Here is a 22,512-nt window from a genome sequence, read left to right as displayed (position 1 = left end):
GCGCTTGTGTACCCCGCTCCTCAAGGATACACAAGATGATAGAAGGAGTCGAACCTGATCACACAGTATCAGGACCTGATTAGGCAACTCCAGCACCAGCCGAGCCAACCCCGAGGAGCACGATACGATAATGATCCATCGGGAGATATTTTTGTTTAGGTTTAGGTGTAGTTCAGTCGATGAGATGATGAATTATTGAGGAATGTCACGCCGACGATGGATGCGATGATTAAACTACTTAATAAAATAAAATGATAACGAAAGATTTTATGGGCCGACAAAGGTGTGTTATAGGCTTTGCCAGACCTCAGTGTGTGGTCTGGTCTGATCTGATCTCCGGGGAAGAGGAAGGGGAAGGCAACCACCCTTTGATATTTTTTTTGGGAATAATAATTGCATGCAATTGGAGAACCAGTAGTAGTTTAATTGTAGGGTCTCAGCCAGTTGGGAGTATTATTTATTTATTTATTCATTCCTTGACAAATGCCTTTCTAAGCATTGCGGATTTTAAATTTAATTTAGGTGGGTGAGTCATGAGTGAGAGTTTAGTCCCTTAAATATCCTCTAAATTTAACAGATGGAGGTCAGTAGTATACGTGTACCTGCTCCTGCTTGCACCTCAGTCTCTAATTTCTCTCCAAATCCAAATGTATGGGTGGCTCAGGCTGCTCGAAGCTCTGCCCCGTGCTTCATAAAGCAACAGCCCCATGCAATTGACCGCTTGAATTGATTTAGTTTGAATTTTGATGGAATAAAGATTAACTGTCAAAAACAAATATGAATTGAGTGACAAAATTAATTAATGTAATTTAATTTGCTTTTGCAAATTATTGTCTTGATATTCACATTCATTTCATTTGTGTTAGTCTTTACCGATAGTGTCTGCATTATTATAGAGCTTCGTGATTGAATGTCAAAGGCACGCATCCTTCTTGCTCCTAAGCAATCTGTCTGTCGGCGTATTGGCTACTTAAAAAAATATATAGACGCCGCGGACGACCAAGGCTTCAACAATCACGAAACCTACGGCCCACTAATGTATTCTTTTAGCTGCTAAATTTTGAAAGATGATGCCTGTCTTTTTTTTCCCCCATCCACACCAGTTCCCATTGTTCCCACGTGCTTCTTTTGCTGCGTCCTCCAGGAGACTATTCTAGCACGATATTGTATGTGTTGAGAGCCATACAAGATTTGTTGCTCCTGCTGACTTGAGAAGAAATGCATTCGTTGATCCAACTATAATGACCAGCACCATGCAAAGATATACTTTACTAGAAAGGAATTGAACCTCCCACTAATCTGTGGTGTTCCTAAAAATTTCAGAAGAACATATTCAGCTGGTCTACAAATTCAATCCTCTTTCTAACATCATTGCTTTAACTTTTTGAACATCATCAAACCGTCCTGCACTCACATAAATCTTCATCAAAAGCTCAAAATTATGCTCATTATCTGGCTCCAACTCAAACAATGCTGTCGCAGCAATCTCAGCCAAGTCAACGCTTCCATGAAGGTAGCAACCATAGAGCAATGCTCCCCAAACAGTTGGACCGGCCTCAGTATCCATTCTATTCACGATAAAGTCATAAGCTTCATCAATGAGTCCCGCCCTTCCATAAAGATTAACCATGCATGCATAGTGCTCCATAATTGGCCTGACTCCGTAGTCATTCCTCATCATCCTAAAAAGCCTCTGTCCGTCTTCTACCAAACCCATATGAGCACAAGCGGACAACAAAGACACAAATGTGATAGCGTCTGGTGAGGCATTAGCTTCTACCATTTGCTCAAAGTAAAATAAAGCTTCGGCATCTCTACTATGAGCAGAAATTATTGAGTTCCAAGAAATTAAATCCTTCTCAGGCATGTGTTCAAACAACCACCGCGCTTCCTCCAGCTTATTGCAATTGGAGTAAAAAGCAATCAAAGAGTTGGCTGTAGATAAATCCCATTCGATTCCATGACGAAGAACCCATCCGTGAATTTGAGTTCCAAGTCTCCAGGATGACACGCTTGAAATAAGTGCTGACAAAGTAACCGAGTCGAGTTCAAGCCCCTCGCGCACCATCGACACAAATATATCAAGTGCCTCCATTATAAGCTCATGTCGAACGTATCCACTTAGCATTGAATTCCAGGAAACTAAGTCCTTATCCACGATTCTGTCGAAGACTTTTCGAGCCTTAACAATGTCGCCACATTTAGCATACATATCGACTAGTGCATTAAGGGCAAAGCCATCATTCCCAAACCCATAACGGATTACATGGCGATGAACTTCCTCGCCAACTTGGATCAACCCAATGCCTCCGCAAGCTTTCAGCACGCGAGGAAACGTGTGCCGATCAGGCTCCAAGCCCTCTTCAACCATCTGAAAGTACAATGCCAGTGCATCTTCGTGCAAACCCTTTTCGGCATAGCCGGCTATCAGTGAATTCCATGGAAAAGCCGATTCATGACGCTTAGGCATTTGATCGAACAGGTGGTGAGCTTCGTCCAAGTGCCCGTTGAGAGCACATAATCTGATGAGCTTTGACGAAATGCCCGCATTTTTGCGCAGAAGTTTATCAGGTATAAGTCGGCGGATTCGAAGAGCATGATCAAAGGCATGTAAGTCAAAGCAAGTTTCCAAAAGCGAAGCGAAGATATGGGTATCATTAACTTCAATGCCCTTGTCTATTGAGGATTCTATTTCGTTAATGACAAACTCGAGGGCTTGGAGTTTCGTACGGGGGTAGTTCTTGGCTAAAAGTGGAGTGGGATTTGGTGCTGGGAATCGGAGTTTGGTTCTTGCTCGAGGAGGATAATTTTGTCTTAGCTTCTGTTTCTTACTGGTTTTCTTATTTGACGAGGAAGAGAGCGGGCGACATGCAGAGAGTTTGTAAAGAGACGGTTGTTGGAGGAGGATTATGCCGATTTCCAGCATAACGAGAACTAAGACGAGTCCAAATTCGGAGAGTGATCGCTAGAAATTGCTCCAGAGAGCTGACCACGTAATAATGAGTGGTATACGTTTTTCTGCTTAACAGTAGTATCTTTTCGGCACAAAGTTTTCATTTCAACGGAAGTCGTCTGCTAAATGATTCAATTCCGGGGAACCACCGGCTCTTAGCGGCATTGTGGCACCAATTGCACGGAAGCAAACTATTGCACGTGACTTTTCTTTGTCCATCTTTCTTTTCCAACAATTTTATTTGATCAACGTAACGTGTCCTGCTCTCCTCCTCCTTCCTAACCACGGCCCCTTTATCTTCCCCCCCCCCCCCCCCCCTCCTTTCCGTATAAATGCCTTGTACACCAATGTTCACGGGAGCAGGAAATCAAAGAAGACTGCTGCTACATCCTGATGGTAATAAAGGTATCAACTGTTCGATCGCATAATCAATCGCATAATCAAGTAGGACTGGTGGGGGATTCTCTCCAAGTGATGTCCCGAAGTTCTAGAGTTCTAGTGACTAATTGTAAGCAATAGTGGCATCAATTTGTAGTAGTATGGGTTGAATTCATTTGTTTCTAAGTAACATATGTGGAACCGGCGACTTATTGATTCAATTGTGCGATTGTGTTACACTAACGTTCAGTCATTAGTTAATGACTTTGTGCAGCAAGACGGATTTACAAGTATATAAATCCTTAATGAGGTGTATTTTTTTCAATACTTATAACGTTTTGGATTTAGGCAAACAAGAAGGCTTGACAGACTTGTGTTTGGATTACATTTTTCTAGATTTTTTGTAAAAAAATTACTGTGACTATTTGATATATATGAAATAAAAAGGTGATTGAAAAATGTATAAATTGTTGTCCAAACATGGCTAAATTTGCAGCCCACCTCACCTGTGAGCAATCAATAAACAACGCGTACCTTTGCTTGTATGGTTGAATACGAATTTCACTGAAATACTAATCCTGTCAGGTGATCCCAATTACTTCTATGAAATTTAACTAATTAACTATTAAGCTGTGATTAGAGGTGGCAAATCAACCCACTTAACTAGATTTACCCATACCCGCCCATGAATAGATAGGTATGGGTATCTTAAATTTTTGTATATGGGTATAAATGGGTTACCCAATAATACCCATTTATTAAATGGGTATTATTGGGTAACCCATCAAACCCAATTAACCCATTTAAAATTCTCTTCCCCCCAAGTCTCTTCTTTTCCCCTACCTTTTTTTTTTTTTTAAATTTTCATTTTGTCATGATGTTAACATTATTATTATTATTATTATTTGTTGGTTTTATCTTATTATTTTATTTTTTCTTAGTTTGTTAACTTGCTCATTTTTTAGCATTACCAATTTATGATAAATTTTAGCCTATTTTCTTATCTTTATAAAATGAAATTTTAAATTTATATATGAAAAAAATGTTAGGGGTTCAAAATTTTTGGATTAAGTTTTTATATTAATTTTTATAGTACTTAATTCAAATTTTTATATTCGTATTATTCAATTATTAAATAATAGGTAATTTTGTGACATAGAGTATAAATGAAAAAAATTGGTAATTAAGTTTATTGAACATTATAAGTAAATATTTAAAACTAATGATCGGTACAAAGAGTGGTATAAATTGATAACTTAGTTTGCAAAAATGAATTTAAATGAGTTTGCAAAAAGTTAAAATAAATGAGTTATAAATGGGTAATTGGGTTACCCAATTCATTTTTTGACTTACCCATTTATACCCATCTAATTAAATGGGTATAAATGAGTTGACTCACTTATACCCATTACCCATCTTACCCAACCCAAACCCGCCCAAGTCACCCATTTTGACACCTCTAGCTGTGATTTTAGGGGAGGGGAAGCGCAGGAAAGGAGGGGAGGGAACAGGGCATTGGTTGGGTTGTGCAATAGTGGTGGAGGAGGAGGTAGACGTTGTTGATGGTGCCCTTTTTTTTTTGTTAATTACATGTCTCTCCTATGAAATTTGGTCAAAATACAGATTTACCCCTGAAACCTGATTTTTCTTTAAATAAAAACTATGTCAATCAGAATACGGCATTGTTATCCTTGAAAACCTGCAATAGTGGGTCAAATTTGCTTTTTTCCTATTGGTTGGTTAAAATGATCTCAAATGCTCATTTTAGGGAGTTGAGTGATCCTTTTACCCCAAAAAAAAAAAATAGTTATCAACTCATGCCATTTTGAATAATTTAATAATCTTTTTGACCATTTATTCATGAAGATATTCACCAATCAAAAGGCATCCTCCTTCAGAAAACTACAATATACTACCCTTGAGACAATCTGCCAGATTTTGCATAGCACAACCGAAATCCCAGCACTCAGATACAGTCTTCAGAGAAGGTGATTGATCTGACATAGCGTTACAGTATCTCTCTCTCTCTCTACATTCACTGGGACGCCTCGTGATCAAGCGAGATCGAAGATGGGCAAAAGAATAATAAGGAATTTTCTTTTTAACTGGCATTAGGAGGTCAGTAAGTATCTTATCCGGATTCCCAGCTTGGGGAAAACAATTTTTTACCAGTCTGCAGGCCCCTTAACAGAGTAGTAAGTATCAACTGAGTGATATCTTCCTGCCAGGCTAATCTGTCCAGCTCGATCGACTTTTGTTCCTCTGGTGTTTCGTCAGAAAAGGTTTATTACCGTAATGACCTGTAAATGTGTTTCCTTAGATTTTGTTGAAAACCTAATAGAAAGTAAGTAAAACAATCAGACGGCACTTGTAAGTCATAAACTACAATTTTGGAAGCTCTTCCTTCTTATTTGCTTGTTTTCTTTAATTTTTTTCAAGGGACTAATGATTGGGGAACATTGGAGGGCATCATCTTCCCTCAAAATTCAACTGGATTGCAAAGTGATCATTTTTAAAACAAGGCAAGTTGTGCTGGATATTGGCAAGGCGTACTTAAGTTTCTATATTGCACTCCATCTGCATTTCAGCAGAGTTAAATATTCACATGATTTATCAAACTGGTTGTCATATAAAATCCCAGCAAATGGCTAGCATCTTCTGTTAAACAACAAGCTGGTAATCTCTCCATCCCCCTCCCCCCCTCTCTGGGCCAAGTCAAACATCTCTCTCTCTCTCTCTCACCCATGTGAAACATATTTATCTCACCAGGCCATTACATGATAAAATCATGGGAAGAACAATACAACGAGCCACACAAATGAGTACGTAGCAGAACACAAGCATAGGAATAGGCACAATATTGAAAGGTATAATATTTGGCAGAATATATCATATTCCCCAAGTTTTAAATATGAAAATTAGTGACTCACTTAGGAATATAAATGCTCAAATCACACAGTAAAACATTTAAAACATACCGTTAGGCAGCAAAAATTGGGCGGACTCGTTCAAATATCTCATCTTCTGTTCCAGTACCATCAATCTGCAAGTCAGTAGTATCAATGACACATCTTATTACTTTCACTACGCAAAATGGAATCTACAAAAAGAGACATAATCAGAACAAGATGAAGCCTACAAAATAAGTGTTTTACAACATTGCTACAATTACAGAATACCTAAACTCCAGGAATTAAAAGGCAGCATCCAGCAACTAAGAGATCAACCAGGGAGGATTGAACAGGCATAGCTGCCAACATGGACAGTTTTTTTTGCAGAAGTTTTGGAAGACAACCAAATGCAAAGCAGTATAGAGAAGTTCTGCCTAGGACCAGACCAGACCAACCCAAACATGGGATCCGTTTTCTCGGGCATACTCAAGGTCACTACTAAAGTGTCTGTAAACATCTTATATCTCCATCTTATTCATCCAAAATCTTTTCTTTCAGTATAACATAAAACAGAAGAAAAATAAGATTTAAAAGCATAAGCAGCATTAAGTAGTTTGACAATCGAAAAATCGAAAGGGAAATGTCATCCAAAGCTTTTCTTTCTTGTTCGGCTTCTTGAGGTGCATGGCACAACTCAAGTACCATTCGATAGGAAGCAATACTTCAAATAATTAAATAACATGCATAGTGTATTAAATGCATAATCAACATATAAAACTCAGACCAACAAAAGATCAGATACATTAAAAGATTTTGGTGCAGGACCACTTTGTGCCAGTAAAACAATGTATCATCCAGGACCTATCACAAAAAAGAAGGTATAACAGAGTATTAACCTATTAACTACTGAAAAACATGTCACATTTCAAGTTGCACTGTAAGCCAGATCCAAAAAGCAGCCCTACTTGCAAACAAATATACTCCCTCCAGTGGCAGTACCTTGTAAAGTTTTCCTTTCTTGGCATAATAGTTGACCACTGGAAGACTTAAAGCTCTAAAAATCTTTAACCGTTCCTTGACCGTGTTTGCATTATCATCGACTCGCCCCTAGATTAAAAGATGATAGTTTTGTTAATTATCTTTAAATAAGGAAGGAAAGTGTAAACAGTAGCATTCACCTGGAAGAAAAAAGAAAAGAAAAAATCCAAAAGAAATAGAAAAATGAAAAATGCACCTGCCTACGGTTCAGCACTCGTTTAACCATCTCTTCTGGGGGGCAATCAAAGAAAAGCACAATATTGGGTTCGGCACCAATCTGCATTTGTGGTTCACTCTTTAGTTGAATGAAAGACCAATCCCTACGAATATTCCCAATTCCAACAATTTTTCTCCAATGGATGTATGTCCAAATAAACCAACAGGAAGTTTAAATAGTCATCTCCATGGTCAGGAAAGAGCCAGCTAGAGCATTACTAGTCCAATTAATGGAATTTGAATAGTGGGAAATATAGCTTTATAAATCACTGTCACATATAAAGAAGATACACTCACAATTCTTTCGTATGTCAAACGGTTCTCTTCAGTTCGTGGGAAACCATCAATGAGAAATTTATGACTCTCACTTGATTCAATTGCCTTTTGTATTAGCTTGACAGTTACTTCAGAAGGAACAATCTTTCCATCCTTGATGGTGTTCAAAATCATAGCACTGAAACAAGACCGCATCATCAGAAGTACCTTCACATTTGTATGGTGTGCTTATTTGCAAATAATGTTGATGGAAATTGCTGCATTTACCCATTTTCACTATTAGAAGAAATTTCTTGCCTCAACAGATCTCCTGCACTCAGGTGGGTGAACCCAAAGTTTTCAACAATTCTTGCACATTGAGTTCCTTTTCCACTACCTGGGCCTCCTGTTAACATGAAATTTCAAGCCAATGTTGATCTCCATCTGGTATTTAATGCTTATCAGGCAATTTCAAACAGCATGTTCTGACCACAACTCACTGAATCCGTAACTGACAATATATGTGTTTATGATCGAAATAAAATATTTACATCTAGAAAGCAAAAGACAGACAAGTTTTATGCTTTGGCAACAAACATGAACAGTAAAGATGTTGCAACAAGTCACATGGCAGAACAACGAAGTAATAATTCAGTCACCCAAAATGACGGAGATGATTACCCAAGACAAAAGTTATAAACGGGGTTATTCCTCTTGGGAAGGTTCCATCTTCTTCCTACAACCACACAAGAAAACAACATGACATTATGAAAGTTTCACCAAATAATGAAAAAAACTAAAAAGTTCTATCTGCTGATCTTAATAGTCCCCAACATTGGGATAATGTGAACAAGGTTTTGCACCTTGAATGAACAAGATTCTTGCAAGTAAAAAACAATTTACTAACTAGAGTACTTGAGCCAACAGTACTCCCATAATTGGAGGATAAACTGACATATAACCTCTACAGCAATTCGCGCTTTCTTCACCATTCGATCTTGTCATTATTTCATTTACCGAATCATAATAACTCCCAAATGTAAAACATTTCCTGATTTTAAGATACTATTAGTTACAAAAAAACAGCTGTCGCATTCCAAAGGCAGTAGAATAGCTCCGCTAATCACTAAAAGAAAATTGGCAAAATGAATAAATCATGCTACAACTTCTTGTAGATGCGAAGGATTCAGCCAATACGCAGCCTATTCTAACAAAGCATTTGACTAGAGCATCAGCAACGGCAACAGACAAACCGCAATATCAGAAAATCAGTCAAAAGCAGCAGTCATCCTTAAATATTTTTAAATGCAAAGCAAACGAAGAATTGGAATCTATACCGGTTTCTGAATCTCAGAACTCATCGTTCTCCAAATCCTTAGTCCGTAAGCTCCCTGTATCTAGATGTAAAAAAGAAACGCTATCACCATAACCTCAGATGCATTATTCTAATGAATTCTCATATTTGAGCAGCGAATTTGAAAGCGGAAAATCAGATCAGATGAGTGGAGAATACCTGGCTGACGAGTGAGCGTTTGGAGGAAGAAAATAGAGGTGGTAACCAAGTCGTGCGCCTCCACATCTCTGAAATTATTCGCTCACGAACTATGCAGAGAAAGTAAGAAACAAATACTATTGCGAGGCTGCAATTCGGGGAATTCTAATATTCTTGGCGTCGGAGGGAACTTGGGTCGAACTGCGCTTATGGATGGACAAAAGCTAATAACAAATTCTTTTCGTGGAGAATCAGGCCAATGTGTACTTTTCGAGTTTACTATACTATTATTATTATGCTCCCCATTCAACGGAAGATCCATTATGCCTGCCTTTCTCGTTCAAGCCTAAAATTACAGGAATCTCCCTTAGACAATCACCTACGCGTGGGTGGACTGGAGAGACGAACAACGGAACCAGCCAAGGCAAGACAAGGTGGAGAGGTGCAAGGGTTCAAGTGTTCCTCCCCACTCACGTTTGCCCCGATTCCCCCTATTCATGAACCGTGGTCCTGGTTCAAGTGATCTTATTTACTAGTATATTTTTCTAGTCCAAATACAGTGTGTGATTAACCCAATACAAAAATGGATATTTATCTGATGAGTGCCCACGGCCCCGAGCATACATTAAAACTAGTGATTAAGGCACACTTCTTTTTTTTTTTTTTTTTTTTTTGTCGATACAGAGGTGTCCGGTCAATCCTTACGGGCCGACTAATCCCTAGTGATGAAGGCACACTTCATGTGTGTGCATTTTGAGAAACATATGATGCTTTACGAAATTTGTAAAACCATTTTGCCCTTAATTCAAGTAAAACCATTTTGCCTAAGGGTAAAATTGATAATTCAAAAAATGACATATTTCGTTAACACCAAAATCTGCTCAGGCTTTATATGTAGAAAGATACTTAAATTTTACTGACAAAACTATATAAATAGGCACTTATATTTATTGTTTTGAATTAGTTTCACCAAAATCTGCCCTTAAGATTCAACTAGTATTTGGCATCAGAGCTGTTCTAAAGTTTCATTAGCTATATTTGCGTAATCAATTGCTTACTCCATTTCAAAGATGTTATAGGTTTGAAGCGAATACCATTTCCTCCATTTCTCCGTAAGCAACACTAAATTACAAAAATAGTAGTGAAAGAAGGGTGAGAGAGCAATTTTTCTTGCATCAATTTATCGGTAGAGGTGAATAATTTTCCTGTATCTCTACCAAGGATTTATTGTTTTAAGGGAACAAAAAAAAAAAGAAAAGAAAACGCAGAAGCTGATGGAAAGAGGTAGATAAAAGCATCTTTACACCAAAAAAAAGCTACAGAAAAGAAGCGGAGACTAAACAAAACTTCGCTGCCACAGAGAAAAGGGAATACAAACAGCGAGAAAGAGAGAAAGAAAAGGGATTGATGCTCTTTGGTTAGGGCGAACCATCTTTAGAGCATTCGGCGTCCTTCTTTTGGTGTTGAATGTCCAGGAGTACGGAATTAAAGACCAAAACTGCCAAGTACTCTCCTGCTTCAGTACCTGTGGGACGTGGAATTTTTGCCAAAAGATGAACTGATTTTTGTTACCTGGGGGTCCTTGTGGTGGCCAGCAGTTCAGAGATCTTCAAATCAGGATCAACCTGGTTGTCATCCAATCTGATACTGGCAGCAAGAAGGGAATTCAGAGCAAAAATTCGATCTGCCACCGTCTTTTGTCACGGAGTCTATGTTTTGTCAGCTTCAATTGATTCTTTGGCACTCTTTATAAGCAAATCATAATTGATAGAAGCCAACTGAGACAAGTTCTGGCGTCGACATAATAAAAAACGTGTGAATTGCTTCTCAAAGTTCAGACAGGAATGTTTTACCTCCATAAAATGAGATCATTACACATTCATCATTCAATAGTCAATTGCCATCCTTCCATTAGCGCTAGCTCCTTTTTTTCTCAAATTTATGAAGCATATAGGCTTGTTCGACTCACCTTGAATGAGAAATTACTGAATGAATACTTCACATCAGCGGATGGAGCACTAAAATCAGCCAAGTTGCCACATTCATCACCCTGCTTCAAAGAAACAGAAACTAAGATGTCAGAAACAATGACATTAATAGTCGCATTAAACAAGTCGCTAGTAAACAAAAATTTTTCTTTCGTTTTACAAAACTTTTGCTTTTCATTTTTTATTACCCAAAAAACACAATGTACTTGACAAAAAAAACTGGGACCGGCATTTCCTAGTTTGTGGATATATCCTGAAGACAAATCAGAAATCAAACTCATACATCTTCATCTTGTAAGTTGCTGTTTGAACTGCTGCTGCAGGAAGTGCTGCCAGTATCGAACATGTCATCAAAATCACTACCACCATGCACACTTTCATCCTCGGGATTCCAAATATAACGGCTCATAAAATAACTAGTGTCATGGGGTTCAGCTGACGGTACAAATGCAGCCTATATTGACAGTTGGAAGTTCCTGTGAGTGTTCAAGTTTGTCGGTATAGAAATTATTCCTGCTGGAGAGAGAGAGAGAGAGAGACCTTCTGCCTAGCCAGTGTGTCCCAGTTGATATCCTTAAAAAACGGATGTGCTTTTACCTGGAAAACAGAAAAAGATCACAGTCAAGTCCATGTTTAGTCATCAAACACTGGCATATTGACAACAAAAGTTTACGAGAGCAGCTACCTCTTTAGAACCTGTTGCACCTAATCTCTGAACCGGGCTTTCAATTAGCAATCTGGAAGAAAATTTAATGTTATAATTTACAAATATACATGGAAGCGTCTACTTTGCCTAGAATTTGAGTTAGAGAACTTATGGTTCACCAGACTGCCATAAGTGAATTCATCAAAGAATTGTGATTGATTGTGCTATTGTAATATGCATTAGAGAGCAAGCAGGAGAGAGAGAGAGAGCATGGGGAAGATGGGAGGGGGAGGAGGGAGAGAACAAGCAAACTAGCTACCTCGTTAGAAGTTTTGTAGCACAGAAATGCCAGTTTTAATTAAGATACATGGTAGAGCAAACATAAACACTTTGAAAATCTTTCTTTACTCGCTTAAGAACTGTTTAGATGTACATCTTGAGAACTTGGTATTACAATCTGAATAATTGCCATGACATGTACAAAAGAGTAATCATATTTTGTGCAAGTACATAAGATAGAAATAAATAGTGACTTTCCATGATCAATATGCCAAACAAATAGGCTGTGCCTCTTAATTGATCAAGCATTAAGCATCTTTCCATGTTATGACAGTTAACAGGGAAAGTTTAAATTAGTTGCGAGCAAGTTGTCCATGTGCAAAACAAGGGCAATTGTTGTATATTGCCCTGCTTTTCCTTGAACAATGGATAAGACATGCTAATAAGCATCTCTTTTATCAGGATATGAGTTCCTGTGGTACGGTGAGCAATAAACAGTTCCACTACAATAAAATCTGAATTACAATCAACCAAAATTCAGAATCCACATTCTCTGAAGGCAGATTTTGGCTGATCAAAAGTTCACAGGTTCTATATCTACTGGGCATCATCAAACCACAGGCCATGATTCGTGTTCTATGGACTTTCTAAGTAATGATAACAGTCATTTCATTATCAGACGGACGGAGGATTCCTGATACTGAATAACCCAAAAAAGTAAATGTGTAATAAAATACTTACTTGTCAATCAAGTCATGTGCTTCATAACTCATTTCCTCTGGTACCTTGGGCCAGGGAATGTCTCTGTTCATGATATTGTTGAAAATTTGCTGCAACAGGGCAAGAGACGCGTATTACCCCTAAAATCAGTTGTCGCAATTGCATAATTGGTGAAATTTCAGAAGACTTTATCTACAATCAAATAAACAAGCAGCTGCTTTTCCTTAGCTGACTAAGCAGCATGAAAGTTCATCTCAAATCTTTTGCCTTTAGATATTTGATGTGAAAACTGACTTCAAGGACTTTGGAGATACAAACCAATAAAAACACACTGATAAAAAGCGCCCCAATATAGCTCGTGAAAAGGAACCTGCTAGTGCTCGTCACCAGCTAGTTTCTTTAACCTTTTGCATATGTAAGGTCAAATGACTTGACACGTAACCAAAGTTTGTTGAGGTTGTCAAAAATTTTAACACCTGCCTACACTGCTTACAATGTGAAAAATAAATTTCACAGAAGATCAAAGCTAATAAAAGCTCAAAGGAAAGAATTTCATCCTTCATCCTCGAAAAATTAACCAAAAACACAGTATTCAACTTTAAAGGTGAAATAAAAAACTTTGTTAAAGGTTGGATAACATATACCAAAATGTAACATGATTTTAGATTCAAGGGCATTGTTACATTGTAGTGAAAGTTATTTCCTTAATTATAGTCCTGAAAGTTAAGGACTGATAGCATACCTGTGGATGTTCTGCATTAAAAGGTGGAATACCTACAAGAAGCTCATAAAGAATAACACCAACAGACCACCAATCAGCTGTTGCACCTAGAGGAAAAGCAATGCAAAACATCAACTTTAGTAGCTGAACCATGAGAAAAATATTACACGAAATAATTCATTGATCCTGAAAGTCAATTGAATTTAGACCATGTCCCATCCCCAGGAGTATCTCTGGTGCCAAATAGTCAGGGGTGCCTACTACTGAATGCTTTTGCCGTTCTTCTCTTTTGGCAGACGATATTGCTGTGGCTTTTGGCTTATCCTCAGCAATAAAAGCCGTATTGCTTGCTAATGGACCTGATAAGTCATCAGTGCTGTCGATGAGACCAACTTTTGAAAGCCCAAAATCTGTCAACTGCCAAGAAAAAAAATTAGCAAGTGAGAATCAACAGCGATGACAACTATTATGACAACCACATTAACAGGTCATGGAATAGAAGTTTCTTTATGCTACATGTAGTACAAATTCATCCATTGCACTCATGTATGTACAAAGCCATTGCAGATACAAGAGTCCTTTGCAACAATGGATCTAAGATGCAGTGACCAGACCCGATCAATCATCATTGTGATTTTGCTTAAACTAGTTTTAGACATGATAAACTGAGGTTGGCTAGAGCTTCGCTTGTTTCAGCATTAGCTTTCAAGTACTGTCTACGCAAAATTTTCAGATAAATTCCAGCATGTGCTTAGCATTCCACCAAACTGGTAAAGCACAATCCCACTAGAAGCCTAAGTCATCAACAGAAGGTTCATCAAACTAAAAAGTCGAGGTTTGCAACATGCCAAAGTTTACTAGGCTTCCCAAAAAAGCCCAGACAATCTGTACTAAAGAATATTCATAAGCCCAAATATTCAACAGAAATAAGACAAAATAAAACTCATTCCCAAACTGCACTTGGCATGACTAATCAAGAAACTACACAAGTTATACAAAAGCTAAAGGATGGGAAGAAATGACAGCTCCACATACACTTTTATTCTTGGACAAAAAATGCCTTCAATTTTCCTTATAACTCATGGTCCAGTTACTCATCTCTCCTCAATTCCCAGTTGTCAAGTCCTTGAAAAAGCAAAGCTAATTATACCAAGTTCTGACAAGGATGTAGACTATTTGCCAGCATCCACAGAAGTACAAAACCAATTTTATGGCCCTTTTAGAAGCAAGGGTGAAGGCAAACTGAATAGCTAGTATCCCTATCCATCAGATCCTGATTAGATTGAGGTTGCTTCTTAAGGCATTTATCATCTATCACTAATTAATTCACTTAGAAAGGATAAGCAAAAAATAAAATAAAATAAAATAAATTCTTGAGCGTCCTTAAATAATGCTTGTGAATGATGGAAAAAATTGATCTTCTCAGAGAATATCATACAAGTGACTGCAAAACGTAAAAACCGTAGAACTAGTCCATTATTTTTTGACCTTGATGTGGCCATCTGGACCTATCAACAAGTTGTCTGGCTTCAAGTCTCTATGAATGACATTTAAGGAATGCATGTACTCCAAAGCAAGCACCTGAGCAGAACATATCAACACATATTACTATTCTGCAGAAGAGCTTGAAACAGTTGTAGGCATCTCTAGACACAAAAGTACCAACTGTCCTTACAAGCTCTGCTATATATATTCGTGCCATGTCTTCATCCAAGCAGCCTAAACTCTTAAGCAATGAAAAAAGATCCCCTCCATTTAAGTACTCCATCACCAGATAAAGATTTTCCCTACAGGTGAAAGAGTAGAAAAAGCGGACCTGTTCATCATGAGATTGTAAATTAGTGGAGCATTTTCACAAGCTTCTTTTGCCTAAACAGTAATATGTATCATCAAGAAAATAAACACCCCATCTACTCACCACGAAGGGATTGCGAACAGATATTAAGATGTCACGTTCAGCTAAGATACTTTCTACAGCATTCTTACGAATCATGTCAGCCTTTTTTAAAACCTGCAAACAAATTTCATTTACATTAATAATTCTTGAATTAATATTACATCAGACAAAATCGCACATCTACAAAATGGAGAACCAAGTGAACCTCCATTTTTTTCTTTAATTCTTCAATTGAATGCATCAACAGCATTTGAATCCAAGAGCTTATTGAATATATTAATTACCAATAAATAAGAAAAACAAAGTTATTCCCACCATATCAGTACCACTTAATTCATCAAATTCATGATATGATTGTGACCTCTAAAGGTATGATATAAATAGGCCAAGTAAGAGGAGATTGGTTCTGGTTCACAAGTTCAGAAAACAAGAAGTTTGAACATGATCTCTAGTATATCAAGAAACAGCAATATCAAGTCAAGAACAACCTCAAAAAAAGGAGAACAAGTGTGCAAGAAGCTCAATTATTTGCAGCATTGAAAATTTGATTGTCAAAAGAAGTGCTTGTAAAAAGTGAATACAATGCCCATTTAAACCTTATGCATTCAGGTTAGCAGACCATTCGGAATTTTTTCCACAAAAAGACCAGTATTTGTTGTAGTCTGCGATATTTCAGTGTTTCTAAGAATGATCTTACTCAGAAACTACAGTCGAAGTCAGAGCAAATGCCTGGACAGTTTTCTTTGACTCAGCAGATGACCACTTTGAATAAACACCTTTAGCATTGATCCACTAGAAGAAAAGATATCCACTTCATGACCAGAAAATATGTCCTTAAATGACTATATCTCAGTATACTACTACTCCATTTTAAATTGAATGTTGTACTTTCCTTTTTAGTGCTTCCTGCAATAATATCCACTTCCTAAAGTAAGAATCTAGTTTGTTTTAAGATTGCCCATCCTGAAAACCACACTTGGTTTGCATTAGCGACAAGTATTTCCTTTCATTAATATGCACCATAGCTGTGTCCTGCAGTGCACAGACATGACAGGTGTAATCAGAAGAACTGATAAGATAAAATTCAGATCTACAAGGAGAAAATATTTATATGGTAAATTGGTAGAGCCATATAAAAGTCTCATGCTTCCAATTCTCTTCCGAGAACTTGTATCCATCCAAACTAAGATAGACAATTGGAGTATGTGAGACGCTATTAGAGAATTTGTTCACTGATATATGCCAACTATGCATCTGATCAAGTATCAGTATATGCTCTTGGGAAGATACTAAGAAGTATGTGGGCCATTTTAACCTTCTTGACTCTAACCTCTTCGTCTATTCTTCCAACATATTCATAATTTTATAAGAGCAAAAAGATTTTGTAAATTTTTCCATACAATACTTGGAAAATCCATTAAGACTCAAAGACTTTACCTTTATGGCAAATAAGTCACCAGTTGCCCTTTTCCTAGCCAGGAAGACTCGTCCAAAAGCCCCTCTACTGATAGGTTTAATTATTTCAAAATCTTCAATTGAGGTTCGATCCTTGGAGCATTGATTAATAGGGCTTGTACGCAAACTCCGTATTGTATCATCATCAATCGAACTATCATCATCAGCAATCATGTTTGATAATTCTGCCTTTCCATCCTCAATCTGCCCACATAGAGATACATATTTCTCCCTGTAAAGGTCAAAAGCATTCATACGAAAGTTACACATAAGAAACTTAATTAGCCAGTTTGTAAGGGATTTTACTGGATCAGCAAATAATATTCTGCAAGGGACAATCAAATACGACTGAGTAGCAAATACAATCATTTAAACTAATGTTCTCCAAATTTAGGATTAAACAGACAACATAATTTTGCAAAGACGCAGAAAATTTTTCTTTATGCAAATTATGAAAAACATTACTCAAAAAATCAGCAATCAAAATTGAACTCACTGCAGCAATTTTTCAATACGTCTCCCGAATGTCTCAACAATAAGAGCATCCACCTTTCTGTCTTGAATGACATATTTTAGGTCTTCCAGACGGTCAAGCATATATTCCAAGGTGCTATAATCAGTATTGTTTACATTGGCTACACATCGAGCAATTTCCAAGAGCTTGTTTATCTGCATGTCATCATGCATGGTATTAGCATTAGTCAGCAGAGGACAATCCCTTCCTTCATATCTATCACAATGAAACAACAGACTACAGTGAGCCTAATCCACTTATGATCATAAAGCGTCAGCTCAGCAAAATACTTGACCGAAATTTACAGAGATCATTTTGGTACAGTCTGAGCCATTGGACTTAAAAATACTTGTAAAGGATTAAAACCCATATGTACTTCTGTCAAAGTGCGTAAGATAAGCTCAGAAACCAAATGTTCCCCAACCATGGTTATTACTGCACTTGGCCATGATGTTTATTGCTGAAGCAAGTGTTATGAGCTCCAAATAACAGTTATATGTTATGGAGGGTTATAATAGATGGAGTAGAAGAAATTATCATTTTAGTAACTGAACTCCCTGTGCAAAGACCAAAAGAGATGGGAACATTTAGCCAAAAGCAGTCAGAAATACTCCTATTAAGGGCCTAAGGCCTTAGCCCAAGCAACATCCTACCAACATAGTTCAGCATTGTACAGTTAATTGGGTAACTAAAGTTAACGCTCACGATTCTGTATGTCAACATTTCATGATGTTGTGTTGCTTCTTCTTCTTCAGTTTGCTGAAAGAGACAACAATAGTCACTCTTAACACCTCTTAGCCCTAGTGCCATGATTCTAAGCCTCAGCGCATGACACCTTAAACAGAGAACCTTACCTCAAAATATTTCATCATTGACCTTCCAGTTGTCAACAGAGTATCCTTCTATTGAGTATTGATCATGTCATTCTACATACTCCTAAAATCATGATAGGAGAATAATATTATGCAGAAGTATTTGCTTTACAAAAGAATTACAAAATTATCTTGAAATGTTATAAATAGTTAGAAAAGGATTTTAGATTGCTAATAAACCTGGGATCCATGGATGTGGGAGTTAGGACATTCATGAGTCAAGGGACCTTGGGAATGTGTATCACTGCAATAATTACCCTGTCTTACTTTGTTTTTGGTAGCTTTATGGTCAATGGCTTCCAAATTTAGGAGCCTGCACTGTAATTCTTGCAAACTAATTTTAAGTTAAAACCTCTTTTAAGTTTTACTACCAATATGTTTTGCAACAAAATGTCCCAAGTGCATCTCTATCATGTTTAAATCAGTCCATGTATCTGATTTCAGAAAGAAATACAAAATCTATCTTTGCAATGTCTGTATATGTCCAAGCATGTTAGTACATGTAGGTCCAAGAAGCATCCCCACTTCCTAAATTAGAGTGCAGCATATATCAAGTATAACATACCAATATGTGATGACTAATAGGACAAGTCACTTGAAAATGGGTACTTCTAACACTGCCAAGACCAATAAGACTATTACTGTAAGGACAATTCCTTCTTTAAAGACCTATTGATGAAAAAAAATGGTAATGCGACTTAAACCTTAAAACAAAGGTCTGAGTAGTTCTAAGTAAACAAGTAGCAGACGTGCTTGGAAAAGGAATTAACTGCAAATGGCAGATCTCCCTATGTCCCACACAAACATTGACAAATGAAGTAAACCTTTATAAGTACACTCTATATAACCAATATTCACCAGTCATATAGGTAATAAGTTAACATGCAAATCTGGACAACATTGACCAGGAATCGGGAGCGGTGTATTAGAAGGATGTCTAGACTCAGAATTTAAGATGATGGTACAGATATATGGTATCATATGACCTACTTGCTTATAACTCTCATGCTCAGATATGGTTTTGTGTCCACTGAGCAGCAGCTCAATTTGGCTTCTCCGTGGAGTTACCAGAGGTGATCGAGGTGTCAAACTCCCAATTGATGAGGCCTTCTTACCAAAAGGTATTATGGAGTTCATTTCGCATGAAATGTCTGGAAAATTATTGTAGCTATCCCCGATATCAGACTCAGATGCACAATCTGGCATGTCTACTGAACATCTGCAAGTTAAGTGGTTCTGCTTTGGAGACAAGGGGTCCAACTCTTCTGGCATACTCGAAGTAGAAACTTCTAGAACATCAGGGCTTCCCACCCCAGCTTCTGTGCTTTTCGGTGTCCATGATTCCAGTATTCTTTCAAGAGTTTCAGCAACTCTTACAAGTCTTTCATTCGCTGTTAAACCTTTTAAATCACATCTATCAGCAATAGTGCATATTCTTGAGTGCTGTTCTACATGAACAGTTGGTATTTCCACCTCACATATGCGGCAGATGAATGAATCTTCATAGGTTAGGTTTTGTTGATCCCAGTCTACACAAGTCACTTTTTGTCCTTTCAGGGATTCGTCTGATTGTTCAGGATGAATGACTGGAATGCCAGGATTTTCCAAACTATCTGTTTCTTCTCTATGTTGTAGGTGATCAGACTTCTCCTTGGGAGTGGAGTCAACAGAACCCTGGACTTTGCGGTTTTTTTCTGCTGCAGATGGAAGCTTCTTCCATGATGACATTCTATAGCTTCCAGTAGAAGAAGCAACACTTTTGGCTGTACTAACCTCCAGATTTTCTATTTTACTGCCACAAAATTCATCTACCTGATCATGCTCAGTGCTCAGTTCTTCCTTGTCATGTACAATTGCTTTGTCAGATTGCCTGTTTATGCTACTTATCTCTTGGTTGACACCCCCAAAAAGTCGTTCTGGATAGACCCCAAGGTCACTAAGCTGGTGAGCAGCAAAAATGTGGTCTTCTTCATAGCCACTTTCTTTTTGAAACTGCACAAGCCGAGTACAACGAGTGAGTATGAACAAAAGGCGGGTATGGAATTGTTTCAACTTTCCCATCAGAAGCTCTTGCCGGCGATCATCTAATTTCTGAACAATGCCTTCACAGTTCAGCCAAAATTCATTGGGTGACATCTTTGCACATTGCCTGGCAACTACCAATAAATCTTCCAAACCTTCTTTCCATTCAGGTTGAGAGTCTGACGTATTCTCAAGTATGCCAACCAAATCTCCAGCAAAAATACCCAAATCAGAGTTAACTTCTTCCTTTAACTTATCAAATTTTGCTCGAATCAGTACCATGATTTCCTGCAAAAGAAACATCGAGTTTTGATAATCTTTGGAGTTAAACATGAAAATTCGAGAGCAAGTAATGCTGGGGAAGAGGAAAAAAGGACAAAAACACAAAGAAGTGGAAGATTGAAATGAGAAAACACGACCAGCTACTAATAAGACAGGTAAACATACTTCCATGCGCCCAAATGCGCGTGATTTCCAAAATGGCAATGCTCGGACTCCTTTCGAATTCAATTCATGGGAGAAGCTCTTGATATCTGGCACTCTTTTCCTACGACCACTTGTAAGACGCAATATAGCCTGGAATCGTGGGGATTGCATTTCTTTGGCAAAGGCTGCATGATGACTCTGCAAAGAGCATAATCCCATGAGCTGAACTACCTAATTTTACTCAACGTCCTAGACTCAAACCATGAAAATAACAAAATCAAAGAAAATTAAGGCAGGAAAAAGGAGCTGCATAGACTGTCATCACCTCTACCCCTGACCTGCGAGGTGATGGAGCCCTAAGAGATTTCGATTGACTCCAGTGAACTCTTTTGCCTACAAATAACACACAAGAATCAGAAACACGGTATTGCAAATGACAGTCCGATTTAGTATTCAAGATAGGGCATGTAGTTAACAAACCAAATAAATAAGTTAATTGGACCATTTAAGCTCAATATAAATGACGAAACAAATTAAGTGACTGGAACTGATTCAGTGCGAGCGTATTAAAAGAAATAAAATAATAAAGCAGACCCTGCTCTGGCTCTGTGGATGTAGATGTAGACTGTTGAGGAACTGGTGAAATTTTAGGTCTGGGATCAACTTCGTTGTGTGATCCCTCATTGTTGCTCTTGTTGTTTTGGGGATGACGGCCTGAACTGGAAGGTGTCTCAATCGAATTCAAGGACTTAAGAGGCAGCGGAGCGGAGCGGGTTCGTATGTGATTGAGGCCCAAAATCGAAGCGTCAATAACTGGTGAATCGTCGTCGTCTTCACTTGTAGACTCGTCAATTTCACGGTGGTCATCATCACCATCATCATCATCTGCAGTTTCAACTCTATGGCGGAGGGGGATGGGAGGAATCTTTCTTAGCTTGGAGATCGAGGGTGTCAGCGGGGAGTCATTCCGGTCAGATGTCGAATAATTGGCGGTGGTCTTGGAGTTGGAAGGTTTTCTGGGGTCCGGATTATCTGCAGTCGACATTTTTTGAATTGGTAACTGTAATGTGTGAGTCGGTGATCGTATAAAATGATCACCAATTCAGCATACTGGAGAACTGGAGGTGAGTATAGCTTTAAGAGAAGAGAGCAATCGAGCAACAAAATCTTGGGATAGAGATGGTTTTAAAGAGATTGAGATATGAATTATGGAAAGGAAGGGGAGATTCGGAATTGGGAGCAGAGAAAAGAGGGAGAGAGGTTTTCGCGGGAACCGGGGGGCTTATGAGGACGACTCGGAGGATGTGTTCAAAATTGGACAGACGGTTAATTTAGCAACCAACGTGCTTCCCACTACAACAACTATTTATATACTTGATCAATTTAACAAGTAATAATTAGGGATAATTTCAGAAACCTCCCCTAAGGTTTCTAACAGTCTCACTACCCTCCCTTGAGGTTTTCCAAATATCAAAAACCTCCCCTAAAACTAATTAGCTAGTAACAAATCAGTCCAATTCAAATACAAAAATAATATAAAATTAGTATTAGGAGAGAAAATATAATTTTATTCCATAACTACCCTCGAATTTTGCATTAGGTAATTAATTTACTATGAACAAAATCTATATATATATTTATTTATTTATTTATTTATTTTATCTAATGTAAGGGGGTGAAAGTGAAATTGCTTACAAAACTAAGGCTTCAACTTCAAAATTGTGTAACTATTATTGCATTCATAGAATG

The 22,512-nt window shown here is 37.8% G+C and overlaps 3 protein-coding genes across 3 annotated transcripts; all 3 read right to left on the bottom strand.

Annotated features, from left to right (window-relative positions):
- Window positions 1–1,080: 1,080 nt before the first annotated feature.
- LOC113763038 (pentatricopeptide repeat-containing protein At4g25270, chloroplastic) lies at window positions 1,081–3,033 on the bottom strand. The gene has a single exon (XM_027306723.1). The coding sequence runs from the start codon at window positions 2,924–2,926 to the stop codon at window positions 1,343–1,345; it is 1,584 nt and encodes a 527-aa protein (XP_027162524.1). The 5' UTR covers window positions 2,927–3,033; the 3' UTR covers window positions 1,081–1,342.
- A 2,128-nt stretch (window positions 3,034–5,161) lies between these two features.
- LOC113762432 (probable UMP-CMP kinase 2) lies at window positions 5,162–9,674 on the bottom strand. Its single transcript, XM_027305886.1, has 9 exons — window positions 9,245–9,674; window positions 9,069–9,128; window positions 8,413–8,467; window positions 8,020–8,137; window positions 7,774–7,930; window positions 7,457–7,537; window positions 7,222–7,329; window positions 6,310–6,374; window positions 5,162–5,631 (listed from the first exon to the last, which is right to left on the bottom strand). The coding sequence occupies exons 1-8, from the start codon at window positions 9,308–9,310 to the stop codon at window positions 6,312–6,314; spliced, it is 708 nt and encodes a 235-aa protein (XP_027161687.1). The 5' UTR covers window positions 9,311–9,674; the 3' UTR covers window positions 5,162–5,631; window positions 6,310–6,311.
- Window positions 9,675–10,560: 886 nt separating this feature from the next.
- Window positions 10,561–21,808, bottom strand: LOC113754875 (probable serine/threonine protein kinase IRE). The gene is made up of 17 exons (XM_027299088.1): window positions 21,447–21,808; window positions 21,089–21,158; window positions 20,785–20,961; window positions 19,306–20,625; window positions 17,426–17,598; window positions 16,912–17,161; window positions 15,496–15,588; window positions 15,253–15,393; window positions 15,066–15,158; window positions 13,787–13,994; window positions 13,599–13,684; window positions 12,878–12,966; window positions 11,897–11,948; window positions 11,752–11,808; window positions 11,495–11,665; window positions 11,193–11,273; window positions 10,561–11,013 (listed from the first exon to the last, which is right to left on the bottom strand). Exons 1-17 carry the CDS (start codon window positions 21,806–21,808, stop codon window positions 10,933–10,935), a joined length of 3,504 nt encoding a protein of 1,167 aa, XP_027154889.1. The 3' UTR covers window positions 10,561–10,932.
- Between the last annotated feature and the right edge of the window lie 704 nt (window positions 21,809–22,512).

This window comes from Coffea eugenioides, chromosome 2, assembly GCF_003713205.1.
Source record: "Coffea eugenioides isolate CCC68of chromosome 2, Ceug_1.0, whole genome shotgun sequence".
NCBI lineage: Eukaryota > Viridiplantae > Streptophyta > Magnoliopsida > Gentianales > Rubiaceae > Coffea > Coffea eugenioides.
Note: the sequence above shows the minus strand (reverse complement) of the source record. Positions and strands in the feature narration are given on the sequence as shown.